This window comes from Bidens hawaiensis, unplaced genomic scaffold (assembly GCF_021521415.1).
Source record: "Bidens hawaiensis isolate Kalapana, Puna unplaced genomic scaffold, B.hawaiensis_p1.1 tig00001920_1, whole genome shotgun sequence".
NCBI lineage: Eukaryota > Viridiplantae > Streptophyta > Magnoliopsida > Asterales > Asteraceae > Bidens > Bidens hawaiensis.
In genome coordinates this window covers 2,768,841-2,794,835 of record NW_027491107.1, presented here as the reverse complement: position 1 = coordinate 2,794,835, position 25,995 = coordinate 2,768,841, and the positions used below count along the sequence as shown (strand labels likewise).

Genomic DNA, 25,995 nt, shown 5'->3' with positions numbered 1-25,995 from the left:
ACCACACCTACCAACACCCATCGTTCACCACCACCACCCACCCACCGTCCGCTACCATCGCCGCCACCCACTGTTCGCCACCACCACCGTCCGCCACAGTTTACCACCACCCACCACTACCTTTTACCACCACCGCCATCTTCCACCACCACCACCACCCACCGTCCATCACCACCCACCCTCCACTACCACTATCACCATCCACCACCACCACCACCCACTACCACAGTTCATACACCACCAGTTTATTTTAACAATCTACATATGTTCATATTTATTTTAGCAATCTACAAATGTGTTCTCTACATATTACAAATGGTCATGTATGTTTCTGCTAAAGAAATAATGTTATGAGATTTAACGAGAATGAACCTATAATTATAAGATTGGACATTTAGGCTTTAAAATATGATGAATTGGGCTTGGGTTTTGTTGACATCTAACAATATTTTTGAACATAATATTTTACCCTAAAACAAGTTTCTTTATATTTTCATCTTTATGTATATTTTTATATATAAGCAAAAGAAAGAATTTATACAGAAGATGAATTGTATACAACTTTCACATTTCACCTTTAACATAGTTTTAAACATAACATCTATCAAATACATTGTTTATGCAAAGTACGGAACAAGTGATTTTAAAAAAATTATTTATTGTGTTATAAATATTATTTCAATGTTGTTTGACTATTATTTAAATTTCTATGTTGAAGAATTTTTTTATTTAAATTTCAGCTTATTTAAAAATTCTGTTTGATTTTAGAAGTTTGCAGACGTTAAAAAACAAACAATTTTTTTTGCATACTGCATAGGCTTGGTCCACCTCTTCTGCTACTGATGTCTACACAAATATGACTCGCAGACCGCAAACATTTTGTGAATCTTATTTTATGTTTGTCAATAGTCACATACTTATAATTCAGTTAGGCTCGGTTTTCAAATACGGGTAAACAAATCTGATAACCGAACAAATTGAATAACAACCGGTACTGGTTAACCGCACCTCCCCTAGTTACGCCTTTTCTCCTCGTTGTTCTGTGTGCAGAGCAAGTAAACAAGAAGCTAACTGATAATAATAATAATAATAAGATCGACAACCGAAATATCTGATCTCCAGATTTCAAATCGTTCGATCGGTGTATGTGAACCAATCAATCAATCGGAGAGGAAGAATAAGAAAGAAGATGGCGGCGTTTATGGCGGTTTTGGAGTCAGATCTACGCGCTCTCTCCGCCGAAGCTCGCCGTAGGTTTCCCGCCATTAAAGACGGAGCTGAGCACGCTATTCTCAAGGTCTTCATTTCTCACATTTCATCTGTATTTGTTAGTTAAGCTATTTTTATGCAATATTACTTTGGAAGTGTTAATGACTTGCTGTTAGGGCTTGAGATTTATCTATATATAAATTGCAGCTCCGGTCGTTATCGAGTTCTAGTGAAATTGCACAACATGATGATATACTGAGGATTTTTTTGATGGCATGTGAAGTTAAGACGGTTAAACTCAGTGTCATTGGCTTATCCTGTTTGCAAAAGCTCATAGCACATGATGCAGTTGCTGCGCCGGCTTTGAACGAGATCCTTGTCACGCTAAAAGATGTAAGTCTATTGCTTGGATCTTTCTTTCTTTCTTACTTGTTGTGTAATAAAGTAATTAATAATTTGGTATATTGGATTTAGCTTGTTTTTCTTTTTGTAGTTATTTTACCCCTGTTCAATGCTAAAAGCCTAATGATATTAGTTTATGACTTTAAGTGCAAGTTCATGAAGGCTAGTAGGGCTAATGTCAATCCTTGCAGCATATATTCATTGATATAAATCACTAACTTGATTTGTAATTAGAAGACTAATATCTGAATAAGGGTAAATGACAATGCCATTGCCATAGATTCTAAGGTATGCCACTTATGACAATCTATTCTTGATGACATGCTTTGTAGAAGTAATTTAGTGCTGTCAAATTCAAATTGGTGCTGAGGGGTTTAGACGTTTTTCTTCATTATTAATGCATGCTTTGTACTACAGAGGGGTTAATACGTAAAAGCTATTATCTGGTTTGTCATTTGGAACCTCTCAAAAACCCACTTCTATGTGTAGCATATGACTTTATGTTGTAGGGTAATACTCGTTTTGACTAGAGTCACATAATATTCTTTCAGTATGCTGTATAAACCGAGTTTAATTTATTTTTGCATACTTCTTTAGTTTTTACATTAGTTGGTTTCTTAAAGATAGTCTTTTATGGTATCTTTTTTTTGAAACATATTATTGTATTGTGGTTTCTAGAAATACTAATTTGTAGCTGTACCTTTATAAATTTGTTGTTTTTTCAGCATGGGGAGATGGCAGATGAAGGCGTTCAACTTAAGACTCTTCAAACAGTACTCATAATCTTTCAATCCCGCTTACAACCTGATGGCGAGGTGAACATCGCAATATCCTTTTGAACTCTGTATTTGCTGGTTTCCCCGCTTTTAACTATTTTTTTAGTTAAGGATATCTGTATATGAGTCTTCATGCATCATTTATTGAAGACGTTCACATATCTGTGTGTTTTCCAACTTCAACAAGCTTGGTTTTGAGCACTTTGTTTTTCTGTATACACGTGCTTCTGTAGTTTATACTTTTTCGCCATTATTTTCTAGACGAATAGATGTCCTTTCTATCTTATATTAGGAAAACTCTTAAACTAAAAGCTGATAATCAAGATGGCAAAAATGTGAAGCCGTATTACACTCTTTACAACTTACAAGTGCCAAGCCTGTTACTGCCTTCTATCCGTTAATCCTAACTTTTCGAGGAATCCTTCATCACTAGTTGTGACTGATTTTTGCAATCTTTTTGATCTTGGTTCCGTAGGAGCAAGTTAGAAAGTAGAACTATCTGATTTGATTCGTTCTCAATAGCCATGAGATGATCATATTAGGGTGATCCTTTTGTCCACGGATGCTCCTATTACCCTCATAGTCTCTGAAGGATGAGAACCAACTATGGAGCATCTACACCGAGAATTCAAGTATTGTATACGTCATTAGTCCGATGACTCTGATCCTTCGTAGGAACTACGTAATAACGAACTTGCAAAACGGATCTGTTTATCATTTTGAGTGGCGAGGTAACTTAGCTAGGAGGAAAAACACAGATAATAATTAAATTCATACCCAATGGGTAATGCTATTACACAAGTTGCATCATCACTGCCTAATACATGCCTCTTGTCTATTATCTTTTGTCTTTTTATAAAAAGCAACTTCGTACATGTTATCCATTCATCTTTTCATTTATCATGTTAGGGAAACATGAAAGCAAGATCTCTAAATGAATTTTGAGCGTCTTGCTAGCTAGTACAATATACTCCCTTTTAATTTTTTTTTTGTGAATTTCAGGAGCATACTGCCCAAGCTCTTGGTATATGTCTTCGTCTTCTTGAGAACAATAGATCCTCTGACAGCGTACGAAAGTAAGATTCAACCGATTAAATACGATACATTTTTACATCTATGCTACTGTCTTACATTATTAATATGTATATGTTGCTTCTTTTGTCAACTTATTTAGTAATCAGACAAACAGGCTTAAATGAAAATTAAAAGAAATGTGTTATTGGAAATTATGCATTTTTTATTTCGAAACAAATGTATTTGTATATCCACTAGGATACAATGGTATGATTGTTAGGAGATCCATAAACAGTTCCTATGAATTAATTTTCTTATTTAAGCTCTTTGACTTCTATTTAACTAATATTCACCTTTTTAACGAGCATTTCCAGTACTGCTGCAGCGACTTTTAGACAAGCAGTGGCATTAATATTTGACCATGTACTGTCTTCCGAGTCACTTCCAGCTGGCAAATTTGGACATGGAGGATATATATCACGAAGTGCTTCAGTTACTTCTGATGTTAATCATAGTATCAACAACTCAAAGTACGTATAATCTATTGTAACAAATTTTACTATTTCTGTTTCTTTATGAAATGATTCATGATGTGTAGGTCACTGGAAGAAAACTTTGCCTCTTTAGGAAAATTAAAGATGAGGGAGACCCCCACAAAAGCTGGAAAACTTGGGCTACGGTTGCTTGATGACCTGACAGCTCTTGCTGCAGGTGGATCTGTATGTGCTATTATCTGTTTAAACTATTTTGTAGAAGTTTCTACTTAAAAAAGAATTTTTGTATCTGAGAGGTTTGTAGATTTGCTAGATCATTATGTTTAGGGTAAATGCCAGTATGCCAGTAAATAGAAGTTGTTCCACCAGGGCTACTTTTTTTGAATTTCAGTTCTATTTCACTGTTGGGACTTTTAAAAAAACTGATATGGAGCCTGTATTACTATTTATATATGCTGATGTCATATGCCGTTTGTGTAAAGTTGAACTCGTGTGTCAGTATGATTGACCTTTTATGTCGCATCATCAATTTTACACAATTGGTCTGCTGCTTTAGTTATTTTACACAATTGGCACACTTTGTCAGCTTACGTATTCAGTATTACAGGCTACAATTAAAGCGTTTTAGTGACATTTTCTTTAAGTTTAAATGCTTTAAGATATGTAAAAGTTAATTGTACATGCCTCTTTTTTTTCAGGCCATCTGGTTACGTGTTGGATCCATACAACGGACCTTTGCGCTTGATATACTTGAGTAAGGGCTCTTCATTGGTTATGATTTTCTGTTATTGTAACATTAAGAACTAAAAGGCCACCCAATTCATGTAAATCGCATGGTTCTTCCCAATCGAGTTGGCCTCAAGAATAAGGAAACAAATAAATATACAATGAGTATTGACATGCAACATTGCAAAAAGAATGTTTAAGTAAAAGAAAACCATATCAAATGTAAATCTTTTTATAATGAGTTTTGTTGTAAACTTGTAATCATCATTCAGAAATGCAACTCACCTATTATGTTTGTGCTTTGTTTTTTGAATCCTCAGGTTCATTTTGTCTAATTATGTAGCTGTATTTAGAACTCTGCTACCTTACGAACAGGTTCTTACCAATTCATTTTTCCTTTTTTATATTTACACAATTAGTTTTCTCTTCATGTATCAAAATACTTTTAAAGTTATTTTGATTGCTGGAAGCTTTAAATATGTACAGGTTTTACGTCACCAGATTTGTTCACTTTTAATGACTTCACTTCGTACCAATTCTGAGGTGACTGGTCTTGTCAGCATTCTTTAAATTTAAATCATATATAATTTATTAGTTATTAAACTCTATTTTTCTTAACAGACTGAAGGAGAAACTGGAGAACCTTATTTTCGTCGTCTTGTTTTGCGGTCTGTTGCCCATATAATCAGGCATTATAGTTCATCCCTCATCACTGAATCTGAGGTATGGCTTTCCCTTTTCTTGGTGGGCCCACTCTTTTATTTTTTTGCTGTTTGATTTGATTTTTGGGCCTTAATTTGTTCATAGGTATTTCTCAGCATGTTAGTGAGGGCTACGTCGCTTGATTTGCCATTGTGGCATCGCATTCTTGTACTTGAAATCTTGAGGGTAATGCTGACTTATCAAATAAAGATAACCTTTTGCATATTTCTTTAAGTAAATATTACTCCCAATACCTTTCTCTAATACTAATATTTATGCATGTGTCAGGGTTTCTGTGTGGAAGCACATACTCTGAGAATTTTGTTTCAGAATTTTGACATGTAAGTTCATCTTACATCTTTTTTCACACACAAACAGTTAATTTTTCAAGTGGTGGAAAATATGAATCTGTTTATATTGCATTTATACATCAAAGACTTGCTGTAACCAATCAAGCCCATATGTGTTTGTTGTAGTATTTTCTTGCAACAAATGGAACTTGATCTTAATTTACATTAATAGATCGAATAGGAATTGATTATTGAATATAGGAGAATGCAGTAGCCATATAAATAAATAGGCACAAAGTTATATTATATGTTTTTTCTTTGTTAACTCGATCTTAGTTTACATTAATGGATCAAATAAGAATGGATTATTGAATACAGGAGAATGCAGTAGCCATATAAATATTTAGGCATGGAGTTAGATTGTATGTTTTTTCTTTATTAACTCTATTTTTACTAAGTAGATAATGACATGCCGTTCTGTTGCAGGAACCCAAAGAACACAAATGTAGTTGAGGGTATGATAAAAGCTCTTGCTCGGGTGGTTTCAAGTGTGCAGGTATTTTTTACTTATAATCTATGAAGCCCCTGTTTGGATCGTTTGATATAAAACAAACAGAACCCAAATCAACACACTCATAAATCACAATTAACTGGGTCAAAAGTGTCACCCCTAGTGACATATAATCTCATTGCCAAGTTGTTACACTTGAATATGCACTTATTCTGTTTGCAATTATAATCTCTTAACTATAATAAAGGTATAATGTAGTTTTATTTAGTTTAATATGGACATGAATAGAATTATTTTTAACATGTTTTCCTTTTTCAGTTTCAGGACACGAGTGAGGAGAGCTTGGCAGCTGTTGCAGGAATGTTTGCCAGTAAAGCGAAAGGTATTGATAATCAATAATGAGGAAATCTTATATTTGTAACAGTTTTATGCAAACATTATCAGCTAAATCATTTCATGTTTTTCAGGAATTGAATGGAGTTTAGATAATGATGCATCAAATGCTACTGTTTTGGTTGCAAGTGAAGCCCATGCAGTAACTTTAGCTATTGAAGGCCTGCTTGGAGTTGTTTTCACTGTGGCAACCTTGACAGATGAAGCAGTGGATGTTGGTGAGGTAACTTTGCATTTATTTATTTACAAATTCATATTCTTATTCTTCTGTAACATATGCCATGTTTATTTCTCTCATAGCTTGAATCCCCAAGATGTGATTCAGATCCACCTGCAAAGGTTATCGGAAAAACTGCAGTTCTATGCACAACAATGGTTGATTCAGTGTGGTTGACCATTCTTGATGCACTATCCTTGATTTTGACCAAGTACTGTGTTTTCCAACAAATCTTTGTGTTTATATTGTTTGTATAACCAAATATATTTCTAATTATAGCTTTATTTAACAGATCACAAAGTGAAGCTATAGTGTTGGAGATATTGAAAGGTTATCAAGCATTCACACAGGCATGTGGCGTTCTTCGGGCTGTAGAACCTTTGAATTCATTTCTTGCATCACTTTGCAAATTCACCATAAGTTCATCAAATGAATCTGACAGGAGAAGGTACTCAAGCTCTTTTGGTCATACAGTATGTATATTATATTGATTATTATTATTGTTATTATTATTATTATTATTATTATTATTATTACTACTACTATTATTGTCAAATGCCATCATGGAAATATGTTATAAGATTAATAGTTTTATGATCTGTTTACTGATTATCTTATCATATTAGTCGTAATTTACAATCTACGGGATCCAAGCGGACAGAACTAGTGGTGGAGCAAAGGGATGTTGTTATTTTAACGCTTAAGAATTTTCAGGTATATGGTTTGTGCAAGTTTCATTGTTGTAAAATAATTTGCTTCAAGCGTCTAACTGGTATGATGCTTTTATTTGTCTTTTTTATAAGTTAGGCCCTCAGGACTCTCTTCAACATAACCCATCGGTTATACAATGTTCTGGGACCTTCTTGGGTGTTGGTATGACTTTTTTACTTTCTTCACACACACAATACACACACACAGAGACGTGTGTCTATATATATGAGTTAGAAAGTAATGATGATTTGTGTTCTACATTGGAGGTTTTGGAGACTCTAGCAGCACTTGATAGAGCAATTAATTCTCCACATGCAACAACCCAGGTAAAACTCCCATGAACTCTTGTATCGGGTTCCACACTCGTACTTTTTCAGTATTCATGATGTTTCTTTCTATGAATGCTTTTAATGCAGGAGGTATCTGTAGCTGTCTCAAAGCTTACTAGAGAACCATCTGAAAAGTACAGTGACTTTAGCATTCTCTCATCATTAAATTCTCAGGTGATATCTTTGTTGTGCTCTTGACTAATAGATGTTATTAGTAAATTTTTTTACTAATTTACATGTTCTTTCCCTCTGTAAATTAAACAGTAGAGTCTAGAAGTTCTAACATATTCTATTCCTTTTTTACCTGTTTAGCTGTTTGAGAGCTCGGGACTTATGAATATATCAGCTGTAAAGTCACTTCTTTCTGCGCTTCGCCAGCTGTCATATCAATCAATGGCTGGAACATTAAGCGGTGTTTCACAAACATCAAGTCAGAAGACAGGAAGCATTAGTTTTGCGGTAGAAAGAATGATATCCATTTTAGTCAACAATCTTCACAGTAAGTCCAAAAATAGTTATTCAACAGCCGTCGTATTTTGCATTTTCATTTTCATTCAAATGCCAATTTATTTAAATCTGCTAAAAGGAGAAAGGAAAACTAATATTTAAATCAAGAGGAATTGTTTTAGATTTTGTTATTTGTTTTATTTTCATGCAGGGATTCAGCCATTGTGGGATGAAGTTGTTAGCCATTTTATTGAGGTTTATTACATTACAACTTTATACATTATGAATAATGCTGATATCATCATTGCAACCACTTACTGATAAATTAGGATTTATATACAGCTTGCTAATAGCCCTAATCACCACTTGCGAGCAATGGCACTCAAAGCTTTGGATCAATCAATATCTGCCGTTTTAGGTTCAGATCGGTTTGAGGAGAATGCACTATCAAGACGCCATGGTGTATGTAACAATATTACATACATTCACTTCTTATCTCGATATGTCTAATCTTTCATAGGATGATTACAATTTCTTTTGTGAACTCTGTTTTTTCTAGATCAATGCAGAAATGAAGGCACTTGAAATTTCTGTCATATCTCCACTATATGTCCTTTATGATTCTTGCCCGAGTAGTGATGTTCATGCTGGATCTTTAAAAATTCTTCTGCATGTTTTAGAGGTAAACTTTTTTGCAATCCCAAAGTTTTTATAGTATATTTGATACTTCTCTCATTTAAATTGTCCCGGTTTCTCTTGACATGTACCGTAGATTTATCTTTACAGTATATTTCTATATTACAACTAGTCGTGTCAGTTTTGACTCATTTACTTACAGGGTTGGTTTGGTTTATGTTTAGTCTCAAAACATCTAACATAAAGAATTATCCAGAAAGGGAATGGGTCAACTGTGCCGAACGGGCTTAAAGTTCTAAATGTATTTTTAATGCATAGAACCTTGAAAATTGTTTTATCCAATGGCATGGAATATGGATTGTTATTGTGATCACTTCAGTTGTGTAAAGTATAATATGTATTGTGGGTCCTACCCAACCTGCGTGACACATCCATCTTGCCACCTTTAGTTGTAAACTTTTGAAAGTTATTAATTTTTTTTTTCACAAGATTCTTTATGCGTTCGATGTTTATGGATATATGACGATACTGAAAATTCTTATTATCAGTCTATCAGACAAAATGTATAACAAAAAATTGCAATTTTTGTGGGATGGATGGAGTTTATGCTTTATTTTTTTCTTATCTTTTTTATGGGATACTTTTTCCAGAGGCATGGAGACAAGCTGTGTTATAGCTGGCCAAATATTCTTGATATGCTTAGGTAACTATTGGCTACATCTATGTTTTCTTATTATGGTTGTGATGTTGGTTAAATCTCTCATTCCATTTTTCTTTAGATCAGTTGCTGGATCATCTGAAAAGGATATAGTCACCCTTGGATTCCAGGTTAGTAAAGTTATAACTTATAACCACATGTTTATGAGTTTTAAACACTGCTACAACCAGACAATATTATATATCAGATCTAAGGTTTATAGACCTTGTGGTATATATTCTGTTCCTATCTTATATAAAGTGTAGTCTTATGACTAATGCTGTATACATTTTGGGATCATTAAAGTTAATTAGCCTAGTCAAAAGATTGCAAAAAAGTACAGAATATCCAATCAAAGTAAATAAAAAGTGGTAATCTGGGAAATCATTGATTAGTTGATAAATAGTATACTTGTAGAATACTAGAATATTTATATGCTTATTTTACTCTATCCAACTTATTATTATTATTATTATTATTATTATATTTTTTTTTATTATTTTTTTTGTAGAGCCTACGAGTCATTATGAACGATGGGCTATCAACCGTACCTTCAGAATTTCTCCATGTGTGAGTTTTCTCAACTTTATATATATATATGTATATGTTATAGTTTATGGATTTTTTCTTTTTATAGAACTTTTTTGAAATTGCATTTTTGGTTCTTCTAAGGGTATTTTTAAAGTTTTGATCTTTTATTATGTTTAAGTTTTATCTTTATATAACACTTGAGTTTTTTCTTTCATTCGTCTTACTTCTGTTTATTTAAGGGTTTGCAACTGTTAATTTGATCATTTGTTATGCATAACCAGATGTATAGATGTTACGGGTGCATATAGTTCTCAGAAGACTGAATTGAATATCAGCTTAACCGCAATTGGTCTGCTTTGGACTTCAACTGACTTTATTGCCAAAGGTCTGTTGGAGGGCCCTACAGAGGATGGTGGAAAAGGTTTAACTCTTATTTGTCTTCATTTTATCAGCTTTCATTATAATAAGCTCATGAACTAATTATCTCAAAAAATACTCTAATAAGCAGAAACATCAGAACACAAGAATGGTGAAAAGAAAGAACAGACAGGGATTAGTGTTAAAAAGATTAGCCAGCAAGATTCCTTGGTTACTGGAGCTGAACATGACAAGTTGCTGTTTTCTGTTTTTTCGTTGCTCCAAAATCTGGGAGCTGATGAAAGACCTGAGGTAATCTTATTTTGAACACAGAAAACTATTTTAGCCTGAAATTTATTTATTTATCTAGTGAAACATGATTCTTTGTCAAATTGCCTTATTTGTTTTTAGGTAAGGAATTCAGCTGTGCGGACACTTTTCCAAACCCTAGGAAGCCATGGGCAAAAGCTTTCAAAGAGCATGTGGGAGGATTGTCTGTGGAATTATGTTTTTGCAACTTTAGATCGTGCGTCTCACATGGTAAGGTGCAATACATATTAAAATAGAATACCTTGAAACGGTTTATTGAGGGCCATACTTTACCTCTTAACGGGTCAAATGGGTTGGTGTGACCCAAATATTATTAATTGCTTTATCTAGATATTTATATTAGTTTTAAATAGTAAAGTGTTTCTTTTATTTATAAAGTTTAATGGAGAAGGGAAGCAATCGCAAACCCAGACTGCTACATTTGACCTGTTTTAAAAATAACTTGTTACCAACTCTTTCATTTTGTGATCTCTATTGAACACGGTTATATGTTATAGGCTGCAACATCTTCCACAGACGAATGGCATGGGAAAGAACTTGGCGTTCGTGGTGGAAAAGCTGTTCATATGCTCATACATCATAGGTATTAGCTAGAGTTGACTTAGCTGACTCAGTTCTGTTTCATAACTAACCAAGTCTTAGTTAAGCTATTGTATCTAGATTAGAGTGGTTAGGCAGGCTATCTTTTGTAACTAACAAAGTTCATAATGAAATCTCTCTACATTCTCACTAACCAAAGTTCAATATATACTTTGTTTGATCCATATGTTAACAGTAATCCAGATATCACTTTCAGTCCATACATTAGATTTTCATATATATCTTTTATAACACGCAGTCGCAACACCGCTCAGAAACAATGGGACGAAACACTTGTTCTTGTTTTTGGAGGGATAGCTCGTATTTTGCGTACTTTCTTTCCACTATTAAGAAGTATAACCAATTTTTGGTCTGGTACGTCTATTTTTTAGATTGCTTGATTATATTTCAACAAACCAGAATAATGGTTACATCAAACTCTTATTTGCAGGATGGGAATCTTTGCTTCGGTCTGTTAAGAACAGCATTGCAAATGGTAGTAAAGAAGTTGCACTTGCTGCAGTAGGTTGTTTGCAGTCAACAGTGCTCTCTCATTCACCCAAGGTAATCCTATATCTATAGATCTTTTTTGGTAAACGTTGCAAACATTTGAATTAAAATAGTTAAAAAAAATCAATTTAATTTTGTATCAGGGAAATCTGCCCATGCCATATCTAAAATCTGTTCTTGATGTTTATGATATTGTTCTCCGCAACCCAACTGCAAGTGGTGATGTGGCAACAAACAAGGTGAAGCAGGAGATAATCCATGGGCTAGGTAATACTTTCTATGAACATGGACATGGACAGCCTTTTTGCATTTATATTACCAACTTTTTGTTTTTGATTTGTTTTGGCAGGAGAAGTATATGTGCATGCACAAGGAATGTTTGAAAGTAGCATGTATTCACAGTTGCTTTCTATCATTGATTCTGCAATCAGAGAAGCAAAGACCAGTCAGAATAATTTTGAAGCTGAATTTGTGAGTGTGCTAATCTTTGCATAAGTAATTATTGCTCTAGCTTTTCATCATCTTCATGTTTCTATCTTATAATTAGTTATTATTTGAAACTGAAACTTAAAATTTAGGCAGACATGCAGATCCGTATGATGTCTAATAATATACTTCTACAGGGACATGTTCCGCCAGTTCAGCGTGTAGTACTGGAAGTCTTTCCCCAATTACGTCCACCTCGTCATCTTCCTTTATTGTGGGCCGTCTTCTTCCAGAAGCTTTTGCGTTATCTTCCCAATTCTAATTCTTCTGAACAAAGTGGAGATGATGCAAAGCCTGTGGAATCAAAAGGCTATATTTCTGGTATTGACTTGACCATTTTCTGTACTTTACACTTCAATTTGAATTATTTATAATCTCAAACTGGTTAATAGTCTTCAGAAATGTATATTCAATGATTTAAATCAATATTTGAATTATACATAATGGATTAGTTGCTTATTAAAATATGTAGAAAAAGGTGTTCAGTCAACCTGTTAACGAATTCGCACATCGCGCCACATCTAAACAAAAGTGTTATTTGTACAGATTCTAATGGGACTACTACTACTACTTCTGATCCAGAAGTAGAATCTTTGTCTTCAAGCTCTGATTCGAGAAAAGATTCAGCAATGGCAGTCACAAGTGATTTGTTTGCAGAAAAGCTTGTTCCTGTGTTGGTAGATATGTTCTTACAGGCTCCAGTAACTGAGAAACATATCATCTTTCCTTACGTTATTCAAGGTCTTGGAAGGTAACACAACTGCTATATATATATGGGAAAATTTCATATAACACCCCCCCCCCCCACACACACACACACAAACTAGTGAAATACCAAACTTAAAAGTTTCATGTGCGCCCTTAAAACTAACTTAAATATTTTATTTACTAGTTTTATTAAAAACAATTTAAAAAATGACTCTTCTACCCTAAATTTTCTTAGAACTCTTAAATTTTGTATCTACGTTTTGTAATCTTAAATTTTCAAATTAACCAGTCTTAACAGTATTTTTTTCGTAGTATAAGATTTACACATTTCACTAACAACTCATAAATAACAAAATCCATTCTTTTATGCTTTTGCATGTTAATTAGACACATTAAAAAAATCGGTCATACATATGATACAATTAAAAACATTATTTTTTTATTTGGTTTGTTTTGAAATGTATTACGCTTCAAATTGACCCAGTCATAAGTAAATGGGTCGAAATGACCATTTGAAGTTTTTAATTTCTCTAAAAAACAAGGTGGCAGTTTGATAATTCTCGATATATTTTTCTTTACACTATTCATCACGTGGAATCATAAGATCTCCCTTTGTATATATCAAATTCTTTTAATGATTTCAATTGTTGTCAAGGTTTCAAAAACTTGTATACAAAGGTTCTTATGTTGAGTTTTGTATCAATAAAATTTTTATTTATTTAAACTTTTATTTTAGTACAAAATTGAGAGAGAGTTGTCATCTTTATAGGTGCATGATAACAAGAAGAGAAAATCCTGATGGTGGACTATGGGGGCTAGCTGTTAAAAGCTTCAACCAATTGCTAGTTGATGACATCAGCAAACTAGCAAATGGTACAAGGGATGATGTAAGCAACAGCAACAAGCCGGCAAGAATTCGTTTATGGAAAGAAGTTGCTGATGTATATGAAATATTCCTGGTAGGGTATTGTGGGCGCGCCCTTCCTTCCAGTTCACTTGCAATATCAAAGGAGGATGATGAGTCCCTTGAAATGGAACTTTTAGATGTTCTCGGGGACAAAATTCTCCTCTCAGACATTGATGCTTCTCCTGATGTAATCTTTCCATCTCCAATCTATTATTTTTAGTGTCGCTAGTTGATCAAAATGTGTCAGTTGACCTGAAAGTAGTTTGAAATATTTATCCTCACTTGCTTAGATATGTGGTCTTCTTTTTTCATATGGTTTACATGTGATATTTTGTTTATATAACTATATTTAATGGTTTAGTAATGATATCTACAGATTTTGGAACGGTTGATAATAACCCTTGACCGATGTGCTTCCCGTACATGTTCTTTACCTGTTGAAACAGTTGAACTTGTGCCTCCTCACTGTAGCAGATTCTCTCTCACTTGCTTGCACAAGTTGTTTTCTTTGAGCTGGTATTTCTTCATCTTGTATTTATATATGGGGCAATTTCATATATACCCTTACAAATATTGAAAATATCATATATACCCATGCAAAACTAAAAATATCGTATATGCCCTTACAAAGTTATTAATATATCATATATACCCAATTCATTAAAAAAATTAAAAAATGACCATATTACTCTAGTTTAATTAGATGCGATATAAGGTTTTACAGTGTAGACCATTCGACGTGATAAATCTTCAAATGTTTTGCAATTTTGAAGAAGTGACAAGAGACGATTTGGTTGTCGTTAAAGGTGAGAAACGTCAATTAAAATTAAAATAACATAGGGTATAAACACATTATGTAATAGAAAGGGGTAGAATGGTCTATTCGTTAAAATGTGCATATATAAAAGTTAATTTTTTGAAAAATAACGGTAAAATGGTCATTTATTAAATTATTATTCGTTAATAGGAGTATATATGATACTTTAATTACTTTGTAAGGGCATATATGATATTTTAGTTACTTTTTAAGGGTATATATGATATTTTAAGTTTTGCTTGGGTATATATGATATTTGTAATTTTTGTAAGGGTATATATGAAATTAATCCTTATAACATATACATACATGGGAAGGTTCTATGCAGAAGACAGTTTTTTGTGAGAACAGAAATACAAAATTAACAATGCATTTTTCCAATTTAAAAAAATTTTAAGATACAAGAAAAGGGTTAAAATATGTTTATTTTCTCTCTTCTAATATTAAAATAAATATTTATAGAACCTGCATATGACTGTAAATCATGTGTAGGTAGGTGTATTTCCTACACGTAACACACATGTGTAGGTAAACATTTAAAAATGAAAAAGAACATGTGAACAAATTAGTTTAATGGTTTCTTATGTACATATACCTTTATATCTAGAAAGTATAAGTGTTTACAAAATCCGAACCGTTGATAGAAAAAGTCAAAACGATTTAGGTTTGTTTTGGCAATAATTTACTCGTGTAATTTCCTGGTGCCCTATTTTTGACTGATTTTGTATGGAACAACGCTCTCCATATATATTTATATTCTAATTAGATGCATAATAATCTTGCTTTTGCTCAGTCACAACAATGAAACGAACAACTGGAGTCCAATTCGAAGCCAAGTAAGCAAAATATCCGTCATGATACTTATGACAAGATGCGAGTACATCCTAAACAAGTTCTTAACTGACGAAAAAGAATTAGGTAGTTTAATCCTTAATAGAACTTTTATGTCAAAAAGTTTTTTATCTGAACATTTTTCTAAAAATAAAATTATTATTACTGAAGGTGAACGCTCGTTCCCATCTGCAAGGATCAGTGAGATTGCCTTTGTACTTCAAGAGATGGCGCGCGTTGTCTTGCATCCAGAAACAGCTTCAGTTCTTCCTATACATCCTTTTCTGAAGGGTGGTGGTCAATTAGAGGAGAATACCGGACACCGTGCACATTTGTTTGTCCTTTTTTCGCCCTTATGTGAGCTGGTCAAGTCCAGGTAATAAATTCTTTGCACACGAGTTTTTATAGTTTTGCTTTCATATGTATGTGTGTGTGTGCGTGCGCACACTCGTTACACTAACAGATGCTTAGTTTATCATTTAAGTAACCCCATGCGCACCGCACATGAGGGCATTTTCATCCTTTTACACCTATTTAAATAAAAAGGCCATCAAATAGAAACAAAAATCTTATCTCTATCCTAAGCATCTCTATCACTGTGTACTTTCTTCCCTCTTTTTGCCCAAACCCTAGCAACCACCAAACCTCCCCACCAATCACGTGTACCGTCTCCGTCAACAACAGAAGCCATCTTCACCATCCTCTTCTGATCACCATTTTCGTCACCGTCTTCTCCGATTAAAGCCATAATCACTACCTGCTCTCCAATTTGAGATACCACTCGTCATCATCAGTCATCGTCGGAGCTCGCCGCCGCCGTGGTATTCTCATCGCCTCCGTTGTTTACTTGTTCACCACCAGTTTAATTCTCCTCTCTGTTCAATTTCCGATTGGATCTGAAACCCACCAAACCAAATCAAACCATCGTTGTGGTATCCCTCGTCGCCGCCAGCGCCATCGAGAAATCATGGCGTTCCTTAAGGTGCGATTTTGTCTCCTTAATTGAGAAAGATCAACAATGGAGCCCACAAGTTGTTTCTGAGCCCGATTTGGAGAATAAAGTTTAAGAGGTAGGAGTTTGCTTTTACTTCTTCTTGTTCAAGGAATTGCATTCTTTCGTTTTACTTGTTTTAGGGAATTGCATTCTTTCTTGTTGGGCTTGATTGATTGGAGAGCAGGTAGGGAATTGATGCAGATCGTGATGGGTTGCTTGTAGTGGTGGTGGTGGTGGTTGTGGGTTGCAAGAGATATCAGATAGACTTAGTTTAGATTTAGGGTTTTTATTTTAATAATATATACTAATAGTGTTCTAATAATATATATTATTAATATTATTTATTTATCTATTAATAATAAGATTTTTGTTTAGTTTAATGATTTTTCTGATTAACTGGGTGTGAAAGTACGAAAACGCTCTCACGTGCGCATGTGATTACTTGACTGAAAAGTTTAACGTTCGTTAGTGTAAAGGACTAAAACCAAGCTAAACATGCAAATAAAGGACACAGAGTGAGTCATTTTCGGAAAGAACCCATTCTATAATTAAGCTAATTTGAAAAGGCTAATTTGAAAGGACAAAAATTGTAATTCTCTCATATTAGGCTATGTGTAGTGGGCGTGGGCTCGGGCGAATTGTGGGCGCGAAGGGGCGAGAGCACCGCCCCCCCTGGCGATATGTGGGCGAATTGGGGCGGGGGCGGGGTTCTGTTGTCGCCTGGAAGAGATGAAGATTATTATTATTATATTATATATTATTATTATATTTCTATTGTGTATATATATGTATATGTATATGTATATATGTTGTGTGCGTGTGTATATATATGTATATGTATATGTATGTATATGTATATGTATATATGTTGTGTGTGTGATAAATATATATATATATATGTATATGTATATATGTTGTGTGTGTATATATATGTATATGCAAAATGAATCCTAGAAACAACCTGAACCAACCGAACCACCCATTCTCTCCTTTCGGTCAACACCATGATTCGCAAAACCAACCGAACGTGAACTTACAATGGAACCCGATGAACCTAAACCAACCGAGCTATCTGTTTCAATTTCCCGACCCGAACCTAAACATGTACGACAACCGAGCTATATGTTTTTTTATATTTTTAGTTATGTATTTTTTTTGTATTTCTTTTTTATTTTAATGCATTTTTATTTAATTATTTGAATAAATTGGTTTTTATTTAATTAGTTTAATTATAAAAAGAAAATAATAAAAAAAGACACTGTGGGCCCAACTTGTAGCCCCTACACCATTACACCCTAAAAACAAATTTCCACTCCATGCTGACTAGGCGTCACGTGTCACAATTCGCCCCCAATTGTAGCCCCTCCACTACACATGGCCTTATATATATTTCGGATCAAACACAATTGGTTAAATACCCCTTAGTAAAAACCCTAAAATCACTAGGTGGTTATGTAATCGCCTTATGTTTATGTATCATGTTAAAAGCAACACATACTACTGTATATAATGACCGCTAGTTTAGTGATCACCTACTTTAGAATAAAATGATATAGGAGGCTTTACGTGCTAAAAATTGCAATTTGTGTCATTTTCGCTTCATTTGACCCGTTTTGATTTTGCTATTGTTTATTTGACCCGTCAAAGCTAAAACTGACCCATTAATAAGGAAATGGATTGAAATTGCCACCTCTACAAAGAATGTTATCTCAACTGATGTTGTAGAAATCTATAGTTGCAGATACATTGTTATATGTAATAGCTGGTTTACATATTTTCAACTGATTGATAGGAATTCTCGAGTTAGAGATCTGGTGCATGCTTTACTTAGACTTGTCAGTACCGAGCTCGGAGTACATAAAATTTGCTTGACAAGTTGAACATGTTCAGTAATATTTGCCATACAATCATATTGGGAATGTTCTTTGTTGCCTTCTGATTTCTAATGAGGAAAACACATATAGGTTATGATGGTGTTTGTACAAGTGTTGGTGAATTTTTTGATCTTGTTTTGATCTTATATATTTGTAATTTAACTCAGTTTTCAGAGTGTATTTGTAATTTGTGGATAAGGAATGTAGGTTTGATATGATATTATGATTCAAACAATCAAATTTTAGGTTTTTTACTCTCCCCATGAATCTGTTAGGTTTATGGCAACAATTGTTCTATGGATAGGAATTTGAGTTTGTATGTCCAATAATGCTTCAAAGTTTCAAATACATAAATCTCTCTTTTTCTTACATTTACTATACCATTTATGTATTTCATAATGCCCCAAAGTTTCAAATTTATAAATTTCGAGTTAGCCTATCCTTCGTCGAATGAGTTAGGATATCTACCTTGGTGACTAGTACCATCTACACATTCGTGCAGACGGATGCTAATATTCTTGGTACTATGCTTCATATTTGTATTACCTTTTCTGATATCACGCTTGCTCGTGAACTAGAGGTGTACAAACCGGGTATTTTCAGAAATCGGAACCGGTTTCGGGTATGGTCAACAAAAGTCAAAACTAGGTCGGGTAGGAACCGGTTTCGGGTATAGTTGGGTATTTGACCGGGTTTCGGGTAAGGTTGGGTCGGTTTTTGACCGGGTATGGCTATGGGGAGAAACCCAAAGCCTGGTTTGTACCCGCGGGTAGGGTTGGGTCCGGTTCCGGGTGGGTAGTAACCGCTTGGTCGGGTCCGGAACAGGGTTTTTTGTGCACCTCTGTCGTGAACTAGATATTTTTTAGACAAGCTGAAAATGAATTATATAAAGTATAACAGTCGACTAGCAAGAAGCTAGACGGAAACAAACAAAATTAGATCACCAATAAAATGGTTTTAAGCCATTCCATCCGATTCAAATCTGACTTTCTATTCTTCCATACCAATAAAACGGAAACTGAACAATATGATTGCAAATGCAATCTATATTTTTTGTAAGTTCCTGCCAAAGGTCGTTTCGTTTCAAGACTTCAAAGCATCCACCACGAACTCATTAGAATTGTCTCGATCACGCGTCTCTTGCTTGTATGTGAAATGACAATTTGCTCCTGGCCCTGTCATTTTTTACGGAAAAATTTAACAGCATTAGAGGGTTGGGCTCAACTGCTTCAAGAATCAAAACTAAAAAGTTAAATTTGAAATACCTATGTAAGATTTTGGTTCAAATATCCTTATAACTGCAATATATAAATATGAAGTTTTGTTTGTTCAAGAATCAAAACAAAAAAGCCCATCAACTTTATTACCCAAAACCAAAAAACATAGCTGTGTTTGAGATTGGCCCGTTAGGTCAGCATATATAAAGAAGATCAAAAATTTTAACCATGTCCTTTCTCCCCAAATCTTGAAACATTTTTTAACGGCGATGAATACATCTTTTGGGGTAACCTATTCTCTTCATTTTATTTTTTTGTACGTACTATATCATAATGTTTTTTGTTTTGTTCAAGTTTTACTCCAAAATGTTTGTTTCATTTTAAGATTAATGCACCATTTTTTTTAACTATAAAACTCGTCCCCAGGTAAACCTAAACCCCAACATAGGGTTCAAAATCACACGCCCCATTCCATTGTTTTCTAGTCTCGATCATTCAGATTTAAGGTAAAATTTCTATTACTTTTTTTACCTTAGTGACATTTCGATTATTGGGTTTATAACTATAAACTATGACGAGTCATATAATAGGAAGACAAAATCTTAATTTAAACAGGAACATTTTAAGAAGGGGAGGTATTCACGTGTGATGGAAAAACAAATAGGAGGTTCCAGGTATCATCGGGTGGGTAAGTTGCACGCCAATGATCCAAATGATCATTAAAAGAAAAAGAAAGCAATTAAGTCAACTGTTTTAATCATGTATAAATAAAGATAAATTTAACAAAAAGTAATTGATAACCCACTAGCTAGTTTTGGCATAATAAATCCATGCATGCATGCATGCAGCAGGATACATTCCATGGTCGGCTGCAGCAGCATCACAACACCAAATTTTCTAAAGGTTGGTGTAAAGAAGAAGCATTTAGTTTAAGGAACTTGCGGTTTCCGACAGAGGTGGCGTGTGAAAGGACCCCAAGCAAAATTTCAACTTTTAAAATACTTGGACCCGACATGATTCTCTTGAACAGCTACGTCAGTCTCAAGTTATATTGGTTTAAGGCAAACAATGTTGTTTGTAATAGTTGAATTCTTCTGACCGGCCGAATCTAATCATTTAGGTTGATATAGTATATTTGTGTGACAAGTGGGGCGTGGGTAGTAAGAGTTATGAGGGCTTTTACGAGCCTTATTTCAGAAAGGGTAGAATACATATGTGGTTTGGCCGAGAATATGATCATAAAATACCACCGGTTCCACAACAACTTGTTTCATTGGCAGCAACAGCAGTTCAAGATGCTCAACCCCATCTCACTAAACTTCCTTCAGTGACCCCAGCCACTTGTTTAGTTTGTTTCTATCCATCATCCTGTGGTCGAATTGGCCTTCACCAGGTTAGTTTTAACTTGCACACGCACACCTTTGAGTTGTCACTTAGTTGCATAACTTATCCACGCTAATATATATAAAGAGGTGCATTTTTGTGTAACATGATTTTAATATATATAACTCTTTTTCGTGATTTCCTTTTTTTTTGTTTCAACTAAAGGGTAGTTTTGATTTGCCCAAATTGTTTTGTTAATTTACTAGGAGTTTCAAGGTTGTGATGTTGTAACATGACAGTTTACGTCACGTTAACTTGTAAAATTTTAGACTATTTTTCACATTAACATGTTTTGTTTACTCATCATTTCGACTATAAAAAAGCGTGTGGTACAATTTAATATGACACGAACCATATTATTCTGGAAATGATGATATGAAACTGTCCTTTTAACTTATTCTATTTGACATTATAACAAATGTTCTGAAATATTAGAGTGTTACTGTTTGAACGTAGATTCCCGATGACAGTGGAAGAGGATCTCCTGTGGTTTCCATCTTCATTGGCGAGGCTGCAGAATTTGTGTATCGCCAAAGTGGAGCTACCAAGTTAAAAAGTGTTTTGTTGAAGTCAGGTGACGTATTGATATACGGTGGCAAGTCTAGATCTATTTATCACGGTGTGACACAAATCCGTCAACCCATACCTTTACCGTTATTTCTAGAAACCGGGCTTAAATCAGGCTGTCTAAACCTTAATTTAATGTGATTTTGGCCCTTCATATTCCAAACCCACCGAATGTAGTGAAAACTGAGAAATTTGACTCATTGGCTTATTAAAACTCATCTAGTTTTATCAGTATCTGTTTTTCTTAACTGTATGGCTTGTTATTTGTATAAATTATCGTAGCTAGCTGATGCGAGGAAAGTGTTGCCAATCCCAACAGAGATTGCACGGAATTCGGGTATATCAATAAATACCCGACCCAACCAAACCCAAATGTATTTCGATACCAGGTATTGGCTGCATTTGCATACATATATTTTTTAATGGTTAACCCGACCCGGAATCCTGATAAAAATTAACGAACCATTATATCAAAAGCGTTGAAAAACAGATGTGATTTAAAATTTGCCTAGTGGTGTCAATGACTGAATAAAATCCTTAAAATTTACCCATGTTCGATGGAAATTTTGATCTGGCCCCCTTCCGGTTTATGAAAATTTTTATGCGTATTGAATTCGGCCCTCTCTGTGTTCTCGTCCAAGCTTCGCCACCGGGTCCACGCAACCGTCACCGTTTGTTAGGTCTTCATAATAAGCCAAAAATACACGAGTTTTTTTTTTCCTTTTCTTTTGTTTGTTGACCAAGAGGTATAGCTGTCCAACGTTGGCTTATCTTATGTGGTATAATTTTACACGTTATTCGTGGAAGCAGCCCATTACAAACCCATGTAGTAAAATTTACGTTCAATTCCCGGTCCTCAAATATTGGGGTAAATCGATTACGGTATGACATGTGGTCTATCATTAAAAACACGTGAAATTGTAAAATATTTAATTTTCGTCAACTCGTCTCTCAATAAGTGTTTCGAACATATACGAGTTAATGAATGAAGTTGAAGTTTTCCTTTCCTCTCAAGTCACAACCCAACAAATTTTTTTTTTGCTTAATTAAAATTGTGACAGGAAGAATAGGAACCTGAGTAGCATCAACTTGATCATTTTGATGTTAGTTGTTCCACTGTAAAATAAATAAATAAAAAAGGTTATTTATGGGTAATTTTGTCATTTTGAGTTTTAGTAACTTAATTCCTTTTTATAAATTTACCGATCCATGTTTATAATTTTAAATGAAATTAATTCCAATTCCTTTCAAATTATTATGTGAATCAAACATCTCAGTACAGTTTGTCACTTTATTTTGAACAACGATTATCTTTATCATGCTACTATTTAATTCTATGTCTCAAGTAAGACTAGAATCCTTTGGTTATGGTTTTGTAACTTGATGTCTTCGGTCAAAATCAGATAAATAAAAAACTAGTTTTACCCAATGTTCTAAAAACTAGCTTTTAACTTATATCGGATTTGATTAAAAAATGGTACAACCGGTTGAATCAGGAGGTTCGACCGGGTTGCACAATTTATCATGTAATTCCATATAAATACAACTTCAACTTAACAAAACAAGCTAAAAGTACATTATTAAACATTTTACATGAACCAAACATTACATATGAACAACCATCAAGTTAAATAGGAAGTTTGCACTTTGTAAACAAAATTAATCAATTACAAAATATGTAAAGAAACCAACATTGGATTTGCATGATACAAAACTGGTTGATTAACGAGTTGTTTACCGTGTTTACTCATTTTAATTTTATCCACTAGGTTAAAAGTCATCTTTAAAAAATATGGGCCGCAAATAATATAAAAAATCTCTTGGGTTTAAAATCGGCATTTATAAAAAATTGGTAATACAATGTTCTAGCAAACTGCTCAAAAATACAGCCGAAATTCAGTATAACCGGTTTAAATAGCTGGTACGTACCGGTTTTTAAAACATTGGTTTTACTTACCTTAAAAAAAACATAAATAAGTCAAAGACTAAAGTCAACCATTGTAATGAAGTGCCAACACACACCAAGTGCCAGTGTTAGTTAGTCTTATCATCTTTCGACTTTCCAAACAATTTAGGGTTCCTCTAGCTGTCCGAATCTGAAACCCATGCAAGGCAATAGTAGCCTCACGCGAGCACAATCTGTACATGGCAAAACTGGCCAAACAAGCTGAACAATTCATGAAAACAACATCAGCTGCAACATATGAACAACTAACAGTGGAAGAGCGAAACCTCCTCTCGGGCGCCTACAAGAACACCCAAGGTAACCACGGACACGCCTCTATTGTGGATTCCAAACTTGTTGGTTCCTCATCCACCCCTGATTCAAAGGTCTTTTATTTCAAGATGAAGGCGAACTATTACAGGTATTTGGCTGCCGAATCCGAGAAGCAGGAAGCTATCAAGAACACGCTTACCGCTTATAATCTGTAATCTGCCCGGGGTCCATTATTGTTTCTTCATTGGCGCCATCCGTGCATAAAAGCTAGAACTTCATTTCTTTTCAGTTTTTTCAAACTTCTGGAAAGATGGTTAAAGAAACTCCGGTAACCACAACCCCAGCTACTGGGGGGAATACCGGCGACTACACAGTTTTTACGAACACTACCCCGGTTACCCAAGCCGGGGCAAGTGTTACGAACACTACCCCAGTTACCCAAGCTGGGGCAAGTGCAGTAAATAATCGCTCACTGGGATTCACCGATACCCAGTTAGAGAGACAACGAACGAGGCTCCCCCGCCAAACACTCGATGAAGTTAAAGCGTGGGCGGAAGCACGTCAAAAAGAATTCCAAGCTGAGTTGGATGAACGCTTACGTTTACTCCAACAGGCTGATGAATTCGTAGAGTACTTTGACGATGATTCGGAGGAATCCGATAGTGACGCAAACCCTCGTCATAGGGCGAAAGGGAAGCGTAAGGAAACGGACTCCCAACCGAGAAGGCATTTTGGAGAAACCTTCAAACCAAAAAACGCGGGTGGAAACCCACGTGACTTCTCCAAAACATTTACACCAACTGCTGCAAAGGCGGGAACGTCCAAATTTGCAAGGGACATTGCGGAAGCAATCGTCCCGAAAAGTGCCAAACAGATGTCCAACATCGGCACTTACGATGGTATATCTGATCCAGACGATCATTTGAACAGGTTCATAGCGGGGGCAACCGTCAGTAGTTGGACGGAACCTACGTGGTGTTACATGTTCCAAATGACGCTTGTTGGGCCAGCTAGAGCGTGGTTCGATCGTCTACCAGTCAACCACATCTACGACTGGGCAGACTTCCAACAGAAGTTTAGACTTCCAACAGAAGTTTAGCCAACACTTCAGCCAACAAAGAAAGTATACCGAAGAGCAATGGACAATCCTCAAATGCATTCGAGAGGAAGATAAATCTTTACCAGACTTCATCACTCGCTTCAACTCAAAGAAGCTAAGTCTGGGTAATATTAGCGAAGATCTGGTTCGCGCTGCTTTTATCCAGGGCGCGAACGACCCAGAGCTCATCCGCACCTTAACGGGTAAAGATGGCATGCCATCCACATGGGATGCCATCATGACAGCAGCTAAACGCTTTGCGGAAACGGAGAAGCAACTGGGTAGAGATCTCCCTCAGAGCACAAACCTCTACACCCAGAAAACAAGAGAAGACAACGTCCTTACCGCCCGACTAAACAAAAAGCGGAAGCTAGGCATTTGGCAGTCAAGGGTAAACTTTGACACCTCATCCGGCTTGCAACATCGGTTAGGCGGAAGGGATAACGTACAGTCAAACCAGAACTCCAGATGGACGCCACTCACCAAAAGCGTCACCGAGATATTCACCACTGAGGAGCTCCCATGGCCAAAGGCTCCAATAATCCGACATCGTCACAATGCTGATCGGAGCAAATACTGTGACTTTCACAGGACAAAAGGCCACAACACTGAAGAATGCACAGACGTAAAGGACATGGTCGAAGCATTTGTCAGAGATGGGACGCTCGCGCACCTCGTGGCGCAATGAACGCTGAGCAGGCTGATGCGTGTAGAACCCCAGTTGGGGAAAACACGAATAAAATTGCAGCTTCAATGTTGGAGACTACATACTGCGTAAACAACGAGATCCCGAACCAGGTGCATATCGGCTCGATGGCACCCCATCCCAACAACATGGAAGGGAGCTCAATTACACAGTTTGCATGTAGATCAATTCCAAATTTGTAAAGAAAAGGCCCAGAGCCACTTCTAATGGAAATGATTCTCCTTAGAACATCGACGCTGATGATTTTACATTTATACTTATGAACTTTCCACACGGATATGCCGGTCTTCACCGCATACATAAGTGTGAAAGTCGTTGCGTGGGGAA

At 35.2% G+C, this 25,995-nt stretch overlaps 2 protein-coding genes and 1 pseudogene across 3 annotated transcripts; all 3 read left to right on the top strand.

Annotated features, from left to right (window-relative positions):
* Window positions 1-1,082: 1,082 nt before the first annotated feature.
* On the top strand, window positions 1,083-18,726 carry LOC143599832 (uncharacterized). 2 transcript variants are annotated; one of them, XM_077077694.1, is made up of 43 exons: window positions 1,083-1,297; window positions 1,417-1,602; window positions 2,337-2,426; window positions 3,390-3,463; window positions 3,776-3,931; window positions 4,000-4,120; window positions 4,594-4,649; window positions 4,942-4,996; window positions 5,108-5,164; window positions 5,243-5,344; window positions 5,429-5,509; window positions 5,612-5,664; window positions 6,100-6,169; window positions 6,443-6,506; window positions 6,592-6,740; window positions 6,818-6,945; window positions 7,027-7,182; window positions 7,361-7,448; window positions 7,542-7,607; window positions 7,712-7,771; window positions 7,862-7,948; window positions 8,087-8,273; window positions 8,433-8,476; window positions 8,564-8,683; window positions 8,781-8,903; window positions 9,508-9,560; window positions 9,637-9,685; window positions 10,066-10,124; window positions 10,367-10,506; window positions 10,594-10,754; window positions 10,854-10,982; window positions 11,270-11,355; window positions 11,611-11,726; window positions 11,803-11,915; window positions 12,005-12,128; window positions 12,211-12,332; window positions 12,485-12,668; window positions 12,894-13,098; window positions 13,825-14,149; window positions 14,339-14,478; window positions 15,573-15,697; window positions 15,782-15,986; window positions 18,397-18,726. In XM_077077694.1, exons 1-43 carry the CDS (start codon window positions 1,190-1,192, stop codon window positions 18,482-18,484), a joined length of 4,905 nt encoding a protein of 1,634 aa, XP_076933809.1. In that variant the 5' UTR covers window positions 1,083-1,189; the 3' UTR covers window positions 18,485-18,726. The 2 variants fall into 2 exon arrangements, with proteins under 2 accessions (XP_076933809.1, XP_076933811.1); XM_077077696.1 differs by lacking the exons at window positions 1,083-1,297; window positions 1,417-1,602; window positions 2,337-2,426; window positions 3,390-3,463; window positions 3,776-3,931 and having other exon boundaries at window positions 3,947-4,112; window positions 18,397-18,723.
* Window positions 18,727-20,537: 1,811 nt separating this feature from the next.
* On the top strand, window positions 20,538-21,786 carry LOC143599126 (DNA N(6)-methyladenine demethylase ALKBH1C-like). The gene is made up of 3 exons (XM_077077162.1): window positions 20,538-20,729; window positions 20,843-21,088; window positions 21,535-21,786. The coding sequence occupies exons 1-3, from the start codon at window positions 20,538-20,540 to the stop codon at window positions 21,784-21,786; spliced, it is 690 nt and encodes a 229-aa protein (XP_076933277.1).
* A 2,004-nt stretch (window positions 21,787-23,790) lies between these two features.
* Window positions 23,791-24,078, top strand: LOC143599115 (14-3-3-like protein A pseudogene; annotated as a pseudogene).
* The last annotated feature ends 1,917 nt before the right edge of the window (window positions 24,079-25,995 follow it).

Bases quoted from the DNA above. Each gene is read 5' to 3' on its own strand.
- LOC143599832 (XM_077077694.1), top strand. From the start codon at position 1,190: ATGGCGGCGTTTATGGCGGTTTTGGAGTCAGATCTACGCGCTCTCTCC. The intron at 1,298-1,416 runs GTCTTCATTTCT...TATAAATTGCAG, and splicing joins CTGAGCACGCTATTCTCAAG to CTCCGGTCGTTATCGAGTTC. The intron at 10,125-10,366 runs GTGAGTTTTCTC...ATGCATAACCAG, and splicing joins CCTTCAGAATTTCTCCATGT to ATGTATAGATGTTACGGGTG.
- LOC143599126 (XM_077077162.1), top strand. From the start codon at position 20,538: ATGCAGCAGGATACATTCCATGGTCGGCTGCAGCAGCATCACAACACC. The intron at 20,730-20,842 runs GTCAGTCTCAAG...TTGTGTGACAAG, and splicing joins TGATTCTCTTGAACAGCTAC to TGGGGCGTGGGTAGTAAGAG. The intron at 21,089-21,534 runs GTTAGTTTTAAC...GTTTGAACGTAG, and splicing joins GTCGAATTGGCCTTCACCAG to ATTCCCGATGACAGTGGAAG.